The sequence below is a fragment of the Diorhabda sublineata genome, chromosome 2 (genome assembly GCF_026230105.1).
Source record: "Diorhabda sublineata isolate icDioSubl1.1 chromosome 2, icDioSubl1.1, whole genome shotgun sequence".
Taxonomy (NCBI): domain Eukaryota; kingdom Metazoa; phylum Arthropoda; class Insecta; order Coleoptera; family Chrysomelidae; genus Diorhabda; species Diorhabda sublineata.
Genome location: NC_079475.1, coordinates 15,711,218 through 15,728,363, shown reverse-complemented (window position 1 = coordinate 15,728,363; position 17,146 = coordinate 15,711,218). Strand labels below are relative to the sequence as shown.

General features: G+C 32.6%; 1 protein-coding gene across 1 annotated transcript in view; it reads right to left on the bottom strand.

Moving 5' to 3' along the window:
* The window catches only part of LOC130453006 (F-box/LRR-repeat protein 2), a 29,347-nt gene extending 12,201 nt beyond the window's left edge, over window positions 1-17,146 (bottom strand). The window contains exons 1-5 of the mRNA XM_056792578.1: window positions 16,941-17,146; window positions 10,708-10,842; window positions 6,355-6,552; window positions 3,287-3,748; window positions 2,075-2,266 (exon numbers count right to left, since the gene is read on the bottom strand). Coding sequence (XP_056648556.1) covers window positions 2,075-2,266; window positions 3,287-3,748; window positions 6,355-6,552; window positions 10,708-10,842; window positions 16,941-16,970 — 1,017 coding nt within the window. The 5' untranslated portion in view covers window positions 16,971-17,146. The remainder of the gene's footprint in view (window positions 1-2,074; window positions 2,267-3,286; window positions 3,749-6,354; window positions 6,553-10,707; window positions 10,843-16,940) is intronic.

Genomic DNA, 17,146 nt, shown 5'->3' with positions numbered 1-17,146 from the left:
ATTTATTATTTGTGGTGAAACTTTTTTTATTTTTCTTAGTAATAAATATTAATTTGAATAATCGTGTCCGTATTAATATTAGATTGTTTAATTTTTATTTTTAATTTAATTCATAAGGTGTTTCCAGCTTTCCCGCCTATTTTTTATTGAATGTTAAGTAAGCTGGTGGAGTTTCCTGGTGGAGAAGTAAGATTATAAAATTGACTTCCAGCGTGGGGCGATCAATTGCCAGTTTTTATGTACGACGCTCGAGTTCCAGCGCCTAGCTAGCTTATGACCACGCATATACAGCAGCAATGACCACGTTTAACCATAACTCGGATAAAAACAACATTAAGAAATCTAAAAAAATGTTGAAACTTGAAACAAATGGAGAGTTGATCACGCAAATGAAATACCAAAAATATTTTGTGGTTTTGTGAAATGACATTTGTAATTGATACGAATAGGGCCCGCCAATTACGTCCCCAATGACAAAGGAAAGTCAAGAAATTTGTGAGTTGTTTCCAACGAGAGCTCTAACGCCAACCAAAGAGTTTGTAAATCTAACTTAATAGTTGGCACCATAGAATCCACTTATTATGGAAGTCAAAAATTTGTGGAAGAGGTTCTGATATTGTAGTTTTTTTAACTTAAAAAGACTACCAGTAACTTTGTATTGCAAACGAAGTAATATTTTAATTATATTGGTTATTTATTAGATATCTAATTGGATAATGAAGTTTAATTATTAATGAGTTCATAAAATTATTTGTATTTATTATCAATCTATTTATAAATAAGTAGCTGACCCGACAGACGTCCTGTCTTAACGATGAATATTGAATTCGAATTGATTTTGGAATCGATCGGTAAAACCGTTTAGAAGTTATTACTAAAAAACATTTAAAAAAATTTTTTTTCGAAATTTTATTTTGAGATTTTTGAAAATCTACCGGTCCGAATTGTATTCAAAATATAATTTTGGTCACGCCCTTTCGAATGGCGTCAACCGCGAGGAAATTAGTCAAGTCGTTCAAAAGTTATGAGAGGTTTACACACACTCACTCGGCGTTGGCAATAAGAAACCTATTAAATGATATATTTTACCCTGAATCTTGAAAGTTGGTATAAAATTCTCTTGAATAAATTTTGTTGCACCAAATGAGGTCATTTGAAAACAATTATTGTATTGCTGAATATGAGCCAAAAAATGTTTAGAATCTGACCCATTTCCAATGTAATGGTTCTGGTGGCAATACCAATGGCGTCAATTTTACTTGATCGCTCGCGGAACACAATCCATGAGCTTTATTTTTAAACTTAGATGCCTTGCAATATTGGCATACAACGTTCATTGATCAGCTCGATAGGGTTTGAACGCAACATTTCTATGTTGTATATTTCGTTCAATTTCATTCCGCGTTTCACGTTGCTCGTCAGTTTAACTTGCTTTTGTATATCTTTGACTCGCAGCATTGCAAGTTCGAGCGTTTAATTGCTGGCATTTTCAAAAACGAAAATTCAACTGTAAATTAAAGAAAACTATTGTATTCATGTTATTCTATCCAAACTTACCAAAACTCCATATTAAATTGAACTTTTAATATCAGGCGTAATTGTTCTGAACTAACCGCGATGTACCTTAATAAATTCAGTTTTCTCACATCCATTTTGTGGGAAATAATAAATTAATTATTTTACATGTATGATGATGATATTTGCAGCACGCATTCTGTCAAACGTCATAATGTTACATTAAAAAAGTTTAAGTTGTCCAAAGGTTATATCAGAATTTAATATTCTTGAATTTTCTAATTTTCCGCGCCATTTTTTAAATTTTCTCTTTCATAAGAACCTTCTCCTGACAATAACCAACGCAACAAAAAAAAAACCAGTGAAATCGGCCCAACCGTTCACGCGTGATGGTTTGACCAAGGAAAATAGAGAATCATTTATATATATATATATATATATATATATATATATATATATATATATATATATATATATATATATATATAGATAACTAATATAAATAATAACTAATATAAATAATAACTAATATTTTTAAAAACGAATAGCTTTTACTTACTCTAGCTAATGCTTGAAAGGCAGCATCGGTAAACAAGGAACAACCAGCAACTTCTAATGTTGATAGAAGATGACAATTGGCAGCCAAAGATATTAACGATGTATCCGTCAATGCTGAACAACCACTTAAACATAAATAATGAAGACGTGGACACTTATCTGCTAATGACTGTACTGCTTCGTCTCTTATATTCTACATTAAAAAAAATCTCTTACTTCTAATTAAAAAAAAAACAGAAATTGTCAAGCAAAAAATGGTTCCTTCAAAGAAATCTGAATACTTTTACCACAGTTGCCAGTAGGGTCAAAATATTGTTAACGTTTAAATTATTTTTTGATACATTTTCGTATCATACCGGTGACGGATGGTAGTGGTGTTTGGTATGTAAGATCATGTGGGGGTGTGTACTCTAAATATTGAATATAAAATTGCGGTAAATTGATCATCTACATAAAATGTCAAATTAATTAAGTTTATACTTAATTGATGTTATATCTCGGACCTCTTTTCAATTCAAATGTTTAAAAACTACTGAACTAATCATGTAATGTAACCAAAATAGTATTTGACATTTCGTAACCTGAGGTTCTGAGTTCGAATATAAAATTAAAAAAGAAAAATACAATTTTTTAAGTTATGAAGTATTAGATTAGGTTAAATTAGGTTAGACTCGTTCTAGATGTCGATCCAAGAGTTATTTCGAGCAATTTTCTTTTCAAATTATATGCCATTTATGCGATTTTTTCATTTCAAAATCTTTTTTTGTGAAATTACAGATGTAGAATCACTTATTCATAGCCTCGCACATTTTTATTTCCATATTGAATGGTTACATATATTGAGTCATCACCTCTCTTTCTAACTTTTTGACCTCTGTATGTGTTAGGCTCTAGTAGGACGTTGTTGTTGTTGTTGTTTATCTATATATTCGATTGATTCTGAAAATTAAATCTTGTAAGGCGGATATGGACGAGTTGTTTACTATTCAGTTCGCAGTGTGACGTCCCTTATCTCTTTTTGTAAAGATAAAATTTTCACTATTTGATAACCGGCATTATACTATTGCCGATAATGATGAAATTAATTATGAAGATTTGGTGAAGCAATATTTATCATTGCGCACCCGAAATGTAAGTACAGACTGAGTTTTCTTACAGTAGGATAAGGTGAAGACAAGTTATAAATGAATCGTAGAGGGATAGTCATACTCACATTACATCCTTTCAAATTAACTACTTCCAATTGAGGACAAAACCTCGCTAAGCAAATAACAGCTCGAGAAGTTATATGCTTGCATCCCTTACATACAAAATTCTTCAACCGAGGACATCCCCTAGCCAGCGCCTCAACTCCATTATCACTTATATTGCTACACCAACTTATATTGACATAGGTTAAATTAGAGCAACCGTCGCTCAATGATTTGAGTGAATTATCTGTTATAGCTGCGCAACTGTCCAAATTTAGTTTCTGTAATTTGGTACACCATCGAGATATAGCAGTGCAGGCGTCATCTGTCAGTTTCTTACATGTATTCAGATTTAATTCTTCAATATTTCTACAATATTGAGCTAATGTTTTGATTGAGCTATCTGCGATTGATTGACAGCCTCGAAGCGACAGCTGGCGAAGAAACCCACCACAACGACGAGATATGTTTTCTATAATTGGACCCTAAAAATTAAAAAAAACAAAGGTAGGCAAATAATTACTATATTAATTTAAACAAATCAGATAAAATAATGATAATAATTTTAGGAATGGCAAATCTTTATAATCAATATTTAAAAATAATTACTTATGAGCATATTAACCGTACAACTAGAACAATTGTTAGCATTAATTCCTTGTGACGTTGGGGAGCTTCGCAACACATTACTAGAATCCCCGGTACCAACATAACTGATAGAAATCGGAAATACTTAACCTCAATCTTAGTCAACAATCAAGAAGAAAAAAGAAAAACAGTAAATTTATGAATGTATTACCAACTTACCACTTTACCAAGAACCCAAATACTTAACCTCAATCTTGGTCAACAGTCAAGAAGAAAATCAGTAAAGTAGATGCTAAAGTCCCACGTAATCTGCCCTAAGACGAAATTATTTCTCATCCTTACATAGATTTTAGTGAAAAGAATTTCGCAGACAAGTTTTAAACGATCAATTTCCTAATTGACAAAGGAGCATTTAACGTCACTCTTGTTAGAACGTCCAAAAACAATATTCCAGCAGAGTGGTTGAGGTTTACGTCTCAAAGTTGCTGAGATCTAGTTCAAAATTGTGAATTTATGAATCTATCACCAACTTCCCACTTTACCAAGAACCCAAACTCTTAACCTCAATCTTGATCAAGAGTCAAGCAGAAAATGCTCAAGTCGCACATAATCTGCCACAAGTCGAAAGTAGAAGATCCACCATATGCAGATTAGTCCAAAACAAGAGGCTCAGTAAGTCTAGTACAGTTAAGTCAGAATAATGAAGGGTACAGATAGACTGCGGTTATAGAAACCTTTAGACGTGGATAATCTCCACAGGTAGACTGTGAAGGGTTTGTATGTAGTAAACCAATACCGGTAAACGCCAAACGCCACAAAAAAATTGTAGTTTGATTTTTAGAATGTCCAAGTGTTCTTAGATCATTTTTCTTTGTGTACAATAATTTTTCGTGTAGAAAAGTATTTACGGAGTCATTCGTTTGGAGATGGTAAAACTGTGGTTAAAATTAGAGGTTGGGAGAATGTTTTTCAGCAATGGTGAGACATATATGTTACACTCGTCCTATGGGAGTGATGATTGTATACAGCAAGAAATAAGCAATTTTGTATTTCATTTGTAAAACATTTGATTGATTTATTATAATAATAATTTTTATTATTATTTTTTTTTTGTCTCATATGATACTTAATCATTTTTTATATATTGTATTTCGAACATTTCCCCAAGTAAATGATCAGTTCTGTCGTAGCGAATGTCTTCTAAAACTCGGGATGACCTATGCGACAACAGAGCTGTTGGACCCACAGATTCCACAACTGTTTAGTATCTGGTTAGATATTTTATGAAGATTTCTCGTCTGAATTCAAATTTAGTGATTTTCCTCTTTGTGATATTGTAAATCTATCAAGCGTTATTTATTGCTGGATCTATTAGCCATGTCAGAATTGCCCAGTAACATTTCTTTTTTCTGATTTATATTCGGTTACTTTTTAATATCTTGATCCATCCGATCAATGCCTTCCATACTTTTACTGTAGGTGAAGATAATTGGCGGCTTGATGGTTTTTCTCTACACAAGGTTGACTGGAAATTCTCCGGGAAAAATTGATACAACTGCATCCACCCTTACTGAATACACTGTTTACACCATTACTACACCAACACTCACAATTACTCAGTATGAATATCACCAAAGATTCTAGAAATTCCAACTTAGTTGCAACCACACTATTGTCCATCCATTTCCCAATGAAAATTTTGCTTTGATCCACCTCTTTCATTCGTTCAAGTGACATTAACTTACAGTCTTTTGAAATTCTATGTTTCAGAATGGTTCCAGTACCCCCTTTCATTAAAATGCTTTAGAAGGGTCAACCTAGTGAATAAATTGTCCGTCAATAGGTAATTTTTTTATATGATCCGGCAATTGATCTATGAATGGAATCGAAAGGGCTGTGGCTTTACCAACAATCTTTTCATCTCCAGGGTTTGGTACTGGCCATACTGCTTGCAGGGTGGTCCGAAGTAATTAATTACTTTTAGAACTATCTGAGAGAGAAACGCCAGTGAGAAAATTTGGTTGAGAAAAAAAATAGGTAATTAATAACAAAAATAGTTATTACACCTTTTCTGGGGAAGAACATACAAAAAACTGAAGGAGATGATGCGCAACGAGAAAATATGAGGATGAATACACACGTAAAACCACAATAACAGAGGTGGCGAATTGTTAGGTTATGTTTGATGTGATGTATATGTCACACTACTCGTTGGTGGGTTAATTAAATGAGAAACTGAAATAAAAACCTACCCCTTAGAGTTGACATATAGAGCTCATGTTTAGTGAGGATTTTTTTACATCGAATAGAAATATTTGAAAAGACAAGAGTTTTCTTAAATAGAAAAAATCTATTTTATGTTCAATTGGCACAATTTCAAATTGATGAAAGTTTTTTGACATTTCTGGAATAAGTAAAAATTATATAAAGAATGAAAATTGCTAGATCGGATATTATCATACGATCAAATCAAACGATTATTCAATGATCTATTCATATTTACCTCTACATCCTTTTGAAAGTCGAACAAATCAATTCTTTGCCAATTCGAACCATCTAAGGCTAATATATTCCAGGCTTTCGAAACTTGGGCACATCTACACAACGACACAACATCTAAGTAGGAAAAAATTCGTAAGAGTAACTCTTTTGGTAATTTTTTGTTGATGAGAGCTTCATCTTCCACAAAAACTTTGTTGAACTAAAAAAATTGATAAATGTTATTGAATTAATTTTTATATTGATCAGTTTTTCATCACTCAATCGATGCAAATTGAATGCGAATCTTTCCTCGTAATTGTTACTAATTTGGAACCCGCGTGAAGTTATCCGTAGATTTCTAACACGAAAATTTTTCTACAAAATAAACTGAACTTTTGCGAAGAAATTTTAATAGAGGAGATATATAATAACATTATAATAGAATACATAATTTTAATACCGAAAATTGAAGATTAAGTGAATAAAACATTTTTAAACTTGTGTTTTTACATATTTCACGATTCTGAACAGAAGACTAAAAACATAAGAAAAATTGTATAACTATTAGAAAACGAATATTAAAAAAATGTAATGTAAGTACTTTTTATAAAGTCAAAAAAATTCATAAAATTTATGCTTAAGCGCATCGTTCGTTATGAAATCGAAGACCCAAATTTTTTCTTTGACTATTGTGAACGATACTTAATAAGTATTTCAAAACGAACGATGCGCGTCAATGCTTAAATTTAAACTTCATGAATTTTTTTGGGCCTTTTAAAAAAATTCTTACAATTTTTTGTTAATAGATTGCTTAATACAAGGTCTGGCTATTAAATAACAAGACTGTGCGCCTAGAGGGCGCCCCAGACAAGTAGTGCGTTGGGTATCTAGATATCTTGTCTATGCACGTCCCAAAACACGTTTCCGTCACAACGTATCAATCTCAAATTTATCGTTAAATTGAAAAAAAAAACTCCGACTGAGTGCTATAAATTGTTGCAAGAGGCCTATGGGGACAATTCTCTATCTCGTGCGCGTGTTTTTAAGTGGTGTAAACGCTTTAGTGATGGCAGAGAGAGCACTAAAGATGACAAGCGCCCAGATCGCCCTGTGACTGTTTCAATTCCGGAAACAGTGACCAAAATCAACCAAATTGTGCGTCGATCGTCGAATGAGCATCCGAGGCTGTAAACGCCGATAAAGAAATGGCTGGAAAAATTTTACACGAGGAACTACACATGATAAAAGTCTGTGCGAAGTTTACGTCAAAAAATCTAGCTTCTGGCCAAAAGCTCTTGCGTCAACGGGTCTGCTCAGATTTCCTTGAATGGTTAGAAAAAGATCTGCTTTGAAAGGAGCCCGATTTGAGTCGATGGAAGCGATGAAGCAAAAAACGTCAGAGTTCCTAAAGGCCCTCATCAAAGAAGACTTCCAGCACTGCTTCGATCAATGGAAAAAACGTATGGAAAGATGTGTGGCGAAGGGAGGGGCGTATATTGAAGGGGAGCATTCGAATTTAAAATAATTTTTATAATAAAACTCTTTTTACGTAACCAATCTCGTTATTTAATAGCCAGAACTCGTAAGTATTCTTCGCAATAGTCAAAGAAAATTTGAAAAAATTTTGGAGGTTCGATTTCAAAAAGAATGATGCGTGTCAGCGCTTAAACGTAAACTTTATGAATTTTTTTGATGTTTTTAAAAGTACTTACATTATAATTTTTGGTTAATCGTTTTCTAATTAGGAGATTTTTATTTTTCGGGTTTTCGTTTCAGAGTCGTGGAATATGTACAAAAATGTGTATGTTTAAAAATTTTTAATCCACTTAATCTTCAATTTTCGGTATTAAAATTATGTAACCTATCATAATGTCATTATATACCTCCTCTATTAAAAATTTTTCGTTCAGTTCAGTTTATTTTGTAAAAAAAACATCCTTGGTAGAAACCCGTAGATAACTTCGCGCAGGTTAAGTCAGTGACAAGTCTCAATAAGCTTTACACAAAGTTTCAGCTTGCTGCTTCGATCCATTTTATTATAGTAGAGCTCTAACAACCACTCAGTCAAATTGTTATGAAAAATGTCTCAAATTTTTGACAAAACACAAAACATATGAACAAAAACATAATGAAGGGTGTTTACCGTGATTTGTGAGCATCATTTTCAATTAAAAATTGTTTCACTATGAACGAGAATCATTAGAAAATGACCCACGTGGGGGAGGTCTTATGATGGTGACTACTCCAGAAAACATTAAATTGGTGAAAAAAAGACTCCAAAGCTGCCTTAACTAAATCGGCTACGTAACTGTGCCAAGACCTAATAGTCCCAACCTAAACAACCAACAAGCGAATTTGCGGTAATGATGATATTTATGTCCAGAAAGAACCAAATCCTGAGCTGAGGTGCCAGCTTTCTTTATAAAAACAGCAGCCTGGGTCTTTGCTGCATTAAACTCAATCAGATTGCGTTTACCCCTATCCAGAATGTTTTTAAGATCGGTATACGACGACACCAGTGTGTTATTGTCAGCGGGTTTGCAGTTTTATAGAGTAGATAGTTGATGTATAGGAGAGAGTCGATGACAAAATCCATCCCTGGAGAACACCTTTATTACCACCGATAGCGACCTGGATGGATCGATGTTTGAGGAAACTACTAAACCAGTCGATAAGTCAGATTAATATCTCTTGGTTATCAGGTAGAACCAGAGTGAATGTCTGACGGGTTCGAGTATTTCCAGGTAACTATTTTTTTACATTTAAGCAAATTTGGTCATGCTCTTTCTCCCACAATGAAGGCAGTTTTTGCACATAAATCTCATAATCCAATTGGACTCCTTATCACTTTAGTAACTACCCATTTAGCATACCTTCTTTTCTTACTATTTTACTTCAATTTTTGCCTTATATTCATTTACCCTATAGTCTGGATAACTGTGAATACATGGGAGTAAATGTAAATCAAAACTTAAGAAAAGTAACAAGAAGTACTTATAAACATAAAAGAAAATGTGAAAGCGTAGACTTTTATATTATTTTGTTACGATAGATTTTTATAAAAATAGTAAGCAAATTTAGTTGAATGGTTTTATCTTTAATTATGATTAAAACCATAGATTTTAAAAAATGTAGTTCAATGAGTCTCTCAGATATAAATACTAAGTCTAATTACGACCTATATATCGAAATTTTCTACTGTAAAGTCAAATTTAGCGTCTAGTCCCGTGTTATCAGCATACAATTGTAGGTATACTGGATAACTACGAGGATGGTCCCAGAAATAGCTGTCCCAACAAAGAAAACACAAAAATATTTTGGAAAAAAAATATATTTATTTTTCAACGTAATCTTTTAGCTCCATGCACTTTACCCATTTTCAATAAGTTCGATATCCAATAAGAATCGTCAAGCTTCTCAAAATAGTCATTAACTGACGACATCATCTCTTCATTGTTTGTAAATCTTTGACAACCCAGCCATTTTTTCAAGTCTGGGAACAGAAAATAATCCGAGGGGGCTAATTCTGCCAATAGATTGCATGAGGTAGAAATTCAAACATTAATTCATTAATTTTGCCATTGCAATAACTCATATGGTGGTGCATTTTCTTGATGAAACAACTTTCTTATCAGCCAAATGCAGCCGTTTTGCTCAATTTCTTCGCTTAAACGTTGCAATAAGTTCGCATAACACTCGCCGTTGATAGTTTTTCTTTTTTCAAGATCAAGGGAAATGATCCCAGGCGCATCCCAAAAAACCGACTCCATGATCTTGTATGCAGATGGAACGGTCTGTGCCTTCTTTGGAACCCTTTTCAGTCTATTGTTTTCATTGTTCTTTTGTTTCTGGTGTGAAGTGATGGACCTACGTTTCATCCCGCAAAAATTCGGCCTTATTTCTGTGAAACACTGCCAAACACTCGATGGAAAAATCTTCACGATGCTGTTTTTGTTCCATTGAGCGCATATCCAAATTTTCAGCATTTCTAGTGTCGTAACCTCATTTGGTCGAGCTACGATGCTGGTCTTCGCGGCCTTGTTTAAACTTCACTACACAATATTTTACTGTTAATAACTAAGGAGCAGTCTCACCCAGAGTTGAATCTGGTTCAGCTTTTATATTGGTTGGGCTAAGGCATTACAAATAAAAGTATTGTATCACATGTTTACAAGTTCACTGAAAACATTCACCATTGATGGCTGCCAACAAATATTAAACAACGTGGCGTCTCCAAACTTGAAACATAAGTTATGTACTTTCTAATACAAGCAACTACCGCCATCTCTAGGTCAGGCCAGGTATTTCTAGGACCATTCTCGTACCCTTGTAATACTTAATTTAATTGGATTTCTCATTTAAGTTATATACACACCTGTTTATCTGTGTCTATAGCGAAGCTGTTACTATTTGAGCTATTCTTGTTTGATTTTCTAAATTGCTTTTTATTCCACCAAGTAGAGTCCTCTAATGTTGCTATTTCTTCTGTTGTTGGCGGTATGCCGGGCGACTAAGTGGAAACAAAGAACGAAAATAAAACAAAAAAGACAATAGTACTTAAACAAATGTATGATATACATGGTAAGGTATGAGGAACTTAACATACTTCTACCACATGTAGAGCCCCTAAGGAAGAATATAATTATAGAGGGTAAATCATGAGGAGCTTTACATAGTTTTACCATATGTAAAGCCGCTCAGGAAGGCTACTAAAAAGTGTCAACCCCTCCTCTTCATTAATTTATAAGTGATATGTGAAATTGACTATAAATTTTAATTGGCTGTAGTATTTAATAAGGATGAGTCGATTCTCGATACCATCGATTCTTAGACATTGGTATCGGTATCGAGAATCGATCCCAAAAAGTCGATACCGATACCAGTAAATGGACGGAAAATTATTTTTAATCCAGTTTACATTGTTATCAAAATGAAATTATCGTATTTTGAAAAATCATTTGTTAAAATATTTGTCTTTGTTTAACAACAGACTGCCTCGGTACATTTATTGCGCCGAGAAAGTAGTTCCATATCGTCTTTGCTATATTAGGTGTAAAGTACAGAAAAATCCTGCTTTTAAAATAACTTGGATAATGATTTTTGATACAATAACCAAAAAACCAAAGAGCTTAACGTAGACCATGTGTTAAGGATTGATCCAATTTAATTTCAGAATAAATGTTTTTATTAAACCATTGTTTGTTTTAATATTTGCGAAATTGCCAAATTATGAATGTGTTTCTACGAGTAGTAAGAGAATTTTTTTTACAAACGGCTATTATACATCGATGTATCGGTATCGAGAATCGAAAAATTGTGGTATCGACACATCTCTAGTGTTTACACAGCTTATTTGATTTTTTAAATTCATACTAAGTTTAATATTTTTTAGGCTTTCAAGATCCCTTTATTTCAATCACGATTATTACCACACTTAGGGATGATTGAAACTACTACACAAACTAATGTACAGTATAGAGAATTTAAATAATGAACAACTAATTGATTTTTTTGTAATACTATTAGAAACGAACTGCACCTTATTCGTAATTCTATACAGTAATTAACAATTCATAAACAAAAATGTGTAGAGATTGCTAGTTTCCATATCCACAATCTACTTTAAATTATTTTTATTTCGTTGCAATTATTATATTTTTTTCAGTTCCTGTTTATACGTATTAACTACATAATTTTAGTTATTGTTTTGAAATTGTTGCTATTAGATACGGTTTTTTGTTATTTGTTATTTTAATTCGATAAATTTTATTATTTGTTATTTGTGTAGTTTTAAAATAACTTATTGCAATTGAAAATAATCTGGTATAAGGTGGAATATTCAACGCGAATACCTAAATGATTGTTTCAAAGCCGGTCCTGGAATTTCTATGATTAGGTTCGCTCCAACCCATCAAAAAACCGTCCATGGTACGGTGACGATTATGCGCAATAGAGATTACGTGTTCCAACCGATTAGCAGGTTAGAACAAACCTTTTACTCTTATTAATTCTTGTAAAAATTCGAAATTCATAGATTTCAAAATTCATTATCAAAGTCAATTTGAATATTAATACGTTTCAAAACCACCGAAAATCTTAAATATTTCCCAGACGATGAATACATAAGTATTCGAAAGCTCGGAAAATATATTAAAGTTAGTCCACTTTGCTGTTTCATTGCAACGTTCCCAATAAAAAACCGCTTGTAATACTGCTATTTTGACAGTTTCTGTAAGTAGAAGGTATTCCGACTAAGTGAAACAAATAGTATATCGCTATATTTTCAAAATCTGTCAAATAGTATGAAGATGAGTTTTAAAGAAAAAAATTTACATATAACCCTGTCGAGTCCAGCTGTAAATTAATAACGAGGAGTTGGCACTTTTTAGTAGCCTCATGATATCTTCCCTGATGGACTTAACAGGTAGAAGTATGTAAAGTGCCTCATGACTACCCTGTATTTGTATGAGAATGTAGGAAACTAAATCGAAATCAATAGTCCGGGTGCCAGAGAGTTATTTAATAAAACCTAGTGAACGTCAGCTGCGGCTCGGTAGATGGAATAAGCAGCAGTAACCTACCAAGCACGACAAAAAAAAAATAAATTCACTCATTTCCTCCCAGCTGAAAATTTGTAAACTGATTGTTAATATACTGCTGATATATAAAAAAAATCTTCCAAAGTATCAGCTGACGGTTTTTGAGAGGAAATCACTGAAAATATATATTTTTTATGTTCGAGGCGCCATTTGACGCATTATACACTATAGTATAGTCAGCTGATTATTTTGATTCCTTGAGATATTGGGATATTCACAATTTCACAAATTTTTAGTTGGGAGGACATGAATAAATTTTTTTTCTCATGTCATCTCACCCACCGAGCCGCAGATTACGTTCACTAGTTGAGGAACTTGGTCGTATATTTCTGTTGCTGGCTCCCGGACTACAAAGTGTTAAATAGTTTCCCAGATGTTTTTGTATAAATTGTGTACATATGTAACACCTGTATATTGCAAAAAATATGAATCTATTCGAATTGCAAATGTGTTGTAGACAATAATTTTAAAAAATTTTATTTTATTTAATGGGAAGGATTTCATGATAGAAAAGTTTTACAATAAGTACTAGCGGACCCGACAGACGTTGTCCTGTCACACGTGTTAAACGTAAACTTTTGAAAATTAGCTGTAACAATTAGAACGTTTTGATGAAAATTTTTATCAGAAACTTATTACAATACCTAACGTCAAACATATATATGTATATTTATCACAATTCAACCAAACTATAGCGGGTGAGTATGTGTATTAATATGCTTTCAGAGATGTTGAAATTATCGTAATGTCATTGGATGTACAATATTTTGGTTGATCCTTGAGAGGTATAAACAAATAAATTCGATGGTTTTCCCACTCTCGAGTACGTAACGTAGAAGCAATTAAATTTACGGATTTTATACAAAAACAACTTTGATTGAGATGTGTTTCCAGCTAATAGCGTTTTCAAAGGTTCTGGTGGCGGATTTAGTGATGGCAGTAGCTGTGTAATTCACTTTTGCAAACAAAAAGTAGTCGGTTGGTGCAATATCAGAGCTATATGGTGGCTGTTCAATCTCCGTAACAGTAACAGTAACCTTGGAAAGCGAAGTAGTGTGGATTGGAGCATTGTCATGAAGTAAACGCACACCTCAGCTACGCCTTTTTACGATCATTTCTTGACGCAAATGTCTAAGTAAGCCAGAGTAATATGCCGCTTTCATAATTGTATTTTATTAGTCAATCAAAAAGATACCCTCTTAGTCCCAAAATATTGTTACGAACGCGTCTCCGCCCTAGATGTAGTGGAATTCAAAAATTCGGCACCTTTGATATACTTTTTATAAACAGCGGAGTTCGTTAAATGTTTGTTTTATATAAATTTTTATTGTAGCAGGTGGTTTATTTACATTGTTTCTTTTGATTGATTTCTATTTAATTATTTGTTTTGTTTCTTTATTTTCTAAAAGTTTTGAGAATTTCTTTTGGGATATATAAGAAGTTAGTGAAGCGCAGTTTAGTTAGTTGATAATATATAGTCGTAGTGAACAGACCTAAGTAGAAAGTAATCGAAGAATTTAAATAAATTATTTAATTAGTTAAGTGATAGTGAAAAGTGAATTTATATAAATAAGTTAAGTGTAGTGAAAGGTATTTAAATAAAATAAGAACGTAAGAGACAGTGTTTATTAATTAATCCCATGAAAAGAAATCGTATAAATAAATAAGAGCATCATTACAATATTGTAGCCATCACACCTTTGGTGCTTTTCGTGACGTTTGCTTTTTTCCATTGCCACTCCGTGGGGTCTATTTTGGATGTCGGAACATAGTGAATGACCAAAGTTTTATAACCTGTTACAACTGCTTGGTCCTCGCGACAAAGCTCTAAAAATCGCTCACAACATTCTACACGGCGCTGGTTTTGCACTGAGAGGTCGAGGCACCCACCTTTGTGTCATATTTAAATCCTTATGGAAATGCCGGTCTGTGCTGTAATTTCTTTTGTTTTTAGGCACACTTAGGACAATTTCTTCCACTAATTTCTGTAGTAATCACGGTCACAAGACCTCCCTTTCATAAGTCATCTTCGTCCTTAGCGAAATAACTTAGATTGTTGAAAATAATAGACACAAGTCATCGTAAAATTCTGGACCAAGCAATTATACAATATATTGATATAGAAAAGCTTTCACAATTCACTATTGATATAGAAAAGCTTTCACTGTAAAATGACAATCTTATTTTTATTTCTTGAGACTGTAACCCATTTGTAAATGGATGAATTTTTAATTTTACAAAATATTTGTTGTTCCATTGCAATAATCATCTATAATATTGCCATAACTACACTCATGAGCAAAAAAAATCGACTCAAGTCGCACGTTTTATGTCCGAACTCTGTAACTTCCATTTTTTTTTATTATTTTAGCATCTCAAATTCATTAGTCTTAACTTTCTAATGAGTGGTCTATGTTGTTATTCAGTTATTTTTTGGCAAGGAAATAATATATAAATAAAATTCAAAAAGATCAAAAAAAAAGGGGCAAAAAAATTGATATTTCATGTTGACGCCATTTTGTGTATTTTTTTTGGCTAAGGTCAATGAAATAGTGACATCTTTACAGATAGAATAATTTTTCAAATTTTTTTGTTCCAGATCACTACAAGGTCTGGAATCAACCAGGGTGCACCTTTTTTTTATAGCCCCCCTGGCATGTAATTTATTGAAATTTTTTTTTACACAATTTTTTTATATCCTTAGAAAATCAATAAATATATAAAAAATGGATAGTAAAAATGTCTTTAATTTTGTTTACGTAAGTTTCAAAAATTCCTAAAATTTAGGCTTCTAGATTGGAATACTCCCTTAAATTCCTCAAAATAACAATTTATTTGAAATTAAGCTATAAATATTTAGTGTTCCCCCCATTGGCACTAGCAAAAACTGCCATTCGATAAGTTTCTTTACTCAATCATGTTTGATGGTCTCCCATTCTTAAGAGAGCTCCGTTTTGATGTCAGATTTCATGGCTGGTGCAGGATTTCTATCCCGAAGTTCATCCCAAAAGTGTTCAATAGGATTTAAGTTCTGGTGAGTGTTTTGTATCCAGGTACATCTGTGAATATATCTATGTTGGTAGAAACCATAATTTTTTATTATTCTATTCCTATAGGGCTAGTAAACATTCTCCATTGTTATTATGAGTCTCCTTGCTATAAGCTCCCACAATATTGTTATTGGCTTCTCGTCCTACTCTGCAGTTGAGGGCTCCTATCATAATGATTTCTCTGGAAGTTCCTATTCTGATAAACTCAATTACAAATTACAAACTCCAAACATTTTAAGAATAAAATAAAAATAAATCATATATTGTTATGGTAAATTATTCTAATAATCAAGAAACCAATATTTTTAAGAACTTTCAATAAAATAGTAATACAAATCTTAGTTAAGGTGCAAAGAAAGTTTAAAATGCACATTTTGTCATACAAAAATAATTAATGTAAACATAAACAAAGATAAAGTTCTAATGTTTTGGTTTAAAGTAAATACTAACCATCATACTCACTGTTGTTTGTATAAAAAACAAAATAAATAAAGAAAAATACTAAATTCCCTAGTAACATAGAGGCCCGACTAAAATTAGCATTGGACAGATAATAACAGAAAAGTGAATTTCCCTGGATATGAGCATAAAATGAAACATAATTAATTTCTTCATACAAGCTTATTAACAAAAAGTTCTATTCAAAACAATTTTGTATGTGGAAATTGAGACGTAGATGTCAATAAACGGCTGACATTTTCAGTTCGATTAGTACGTTTTCCTAGTACAGAACAAAGAAACATAAAAATATAGACAACAACTAAAGCTAACGGTTCTTTAATTATATAGTGAACTAAATATGATAATTGTGAATAGCCACTGAACTTTTATAATTTCTTCAAAACATCATTGACGTTTCTCAGATTGGTATCAGCTGTTTTACATCATAATGAACAATGAAAAGTCAGACAAAAAACTCGACTTATACGTAATTTTGGGGAAAATGTTTTAAAATTTACCTCGAATTTGTTTCTACCTGCATAAATCATATTAATACTGGTGTAAAACGTAACAAAAACACTTTTTTGACTCCGTATTTCACTTTATAAACATCAACAATTCATACTCCACATCACATTACTGTTAGTATAATGTCCTTGGCTCGCAGCGGACTGCGAATAGCATGCAACGGAATTGTTTATTCGACTTCTATTGGCTGACGACT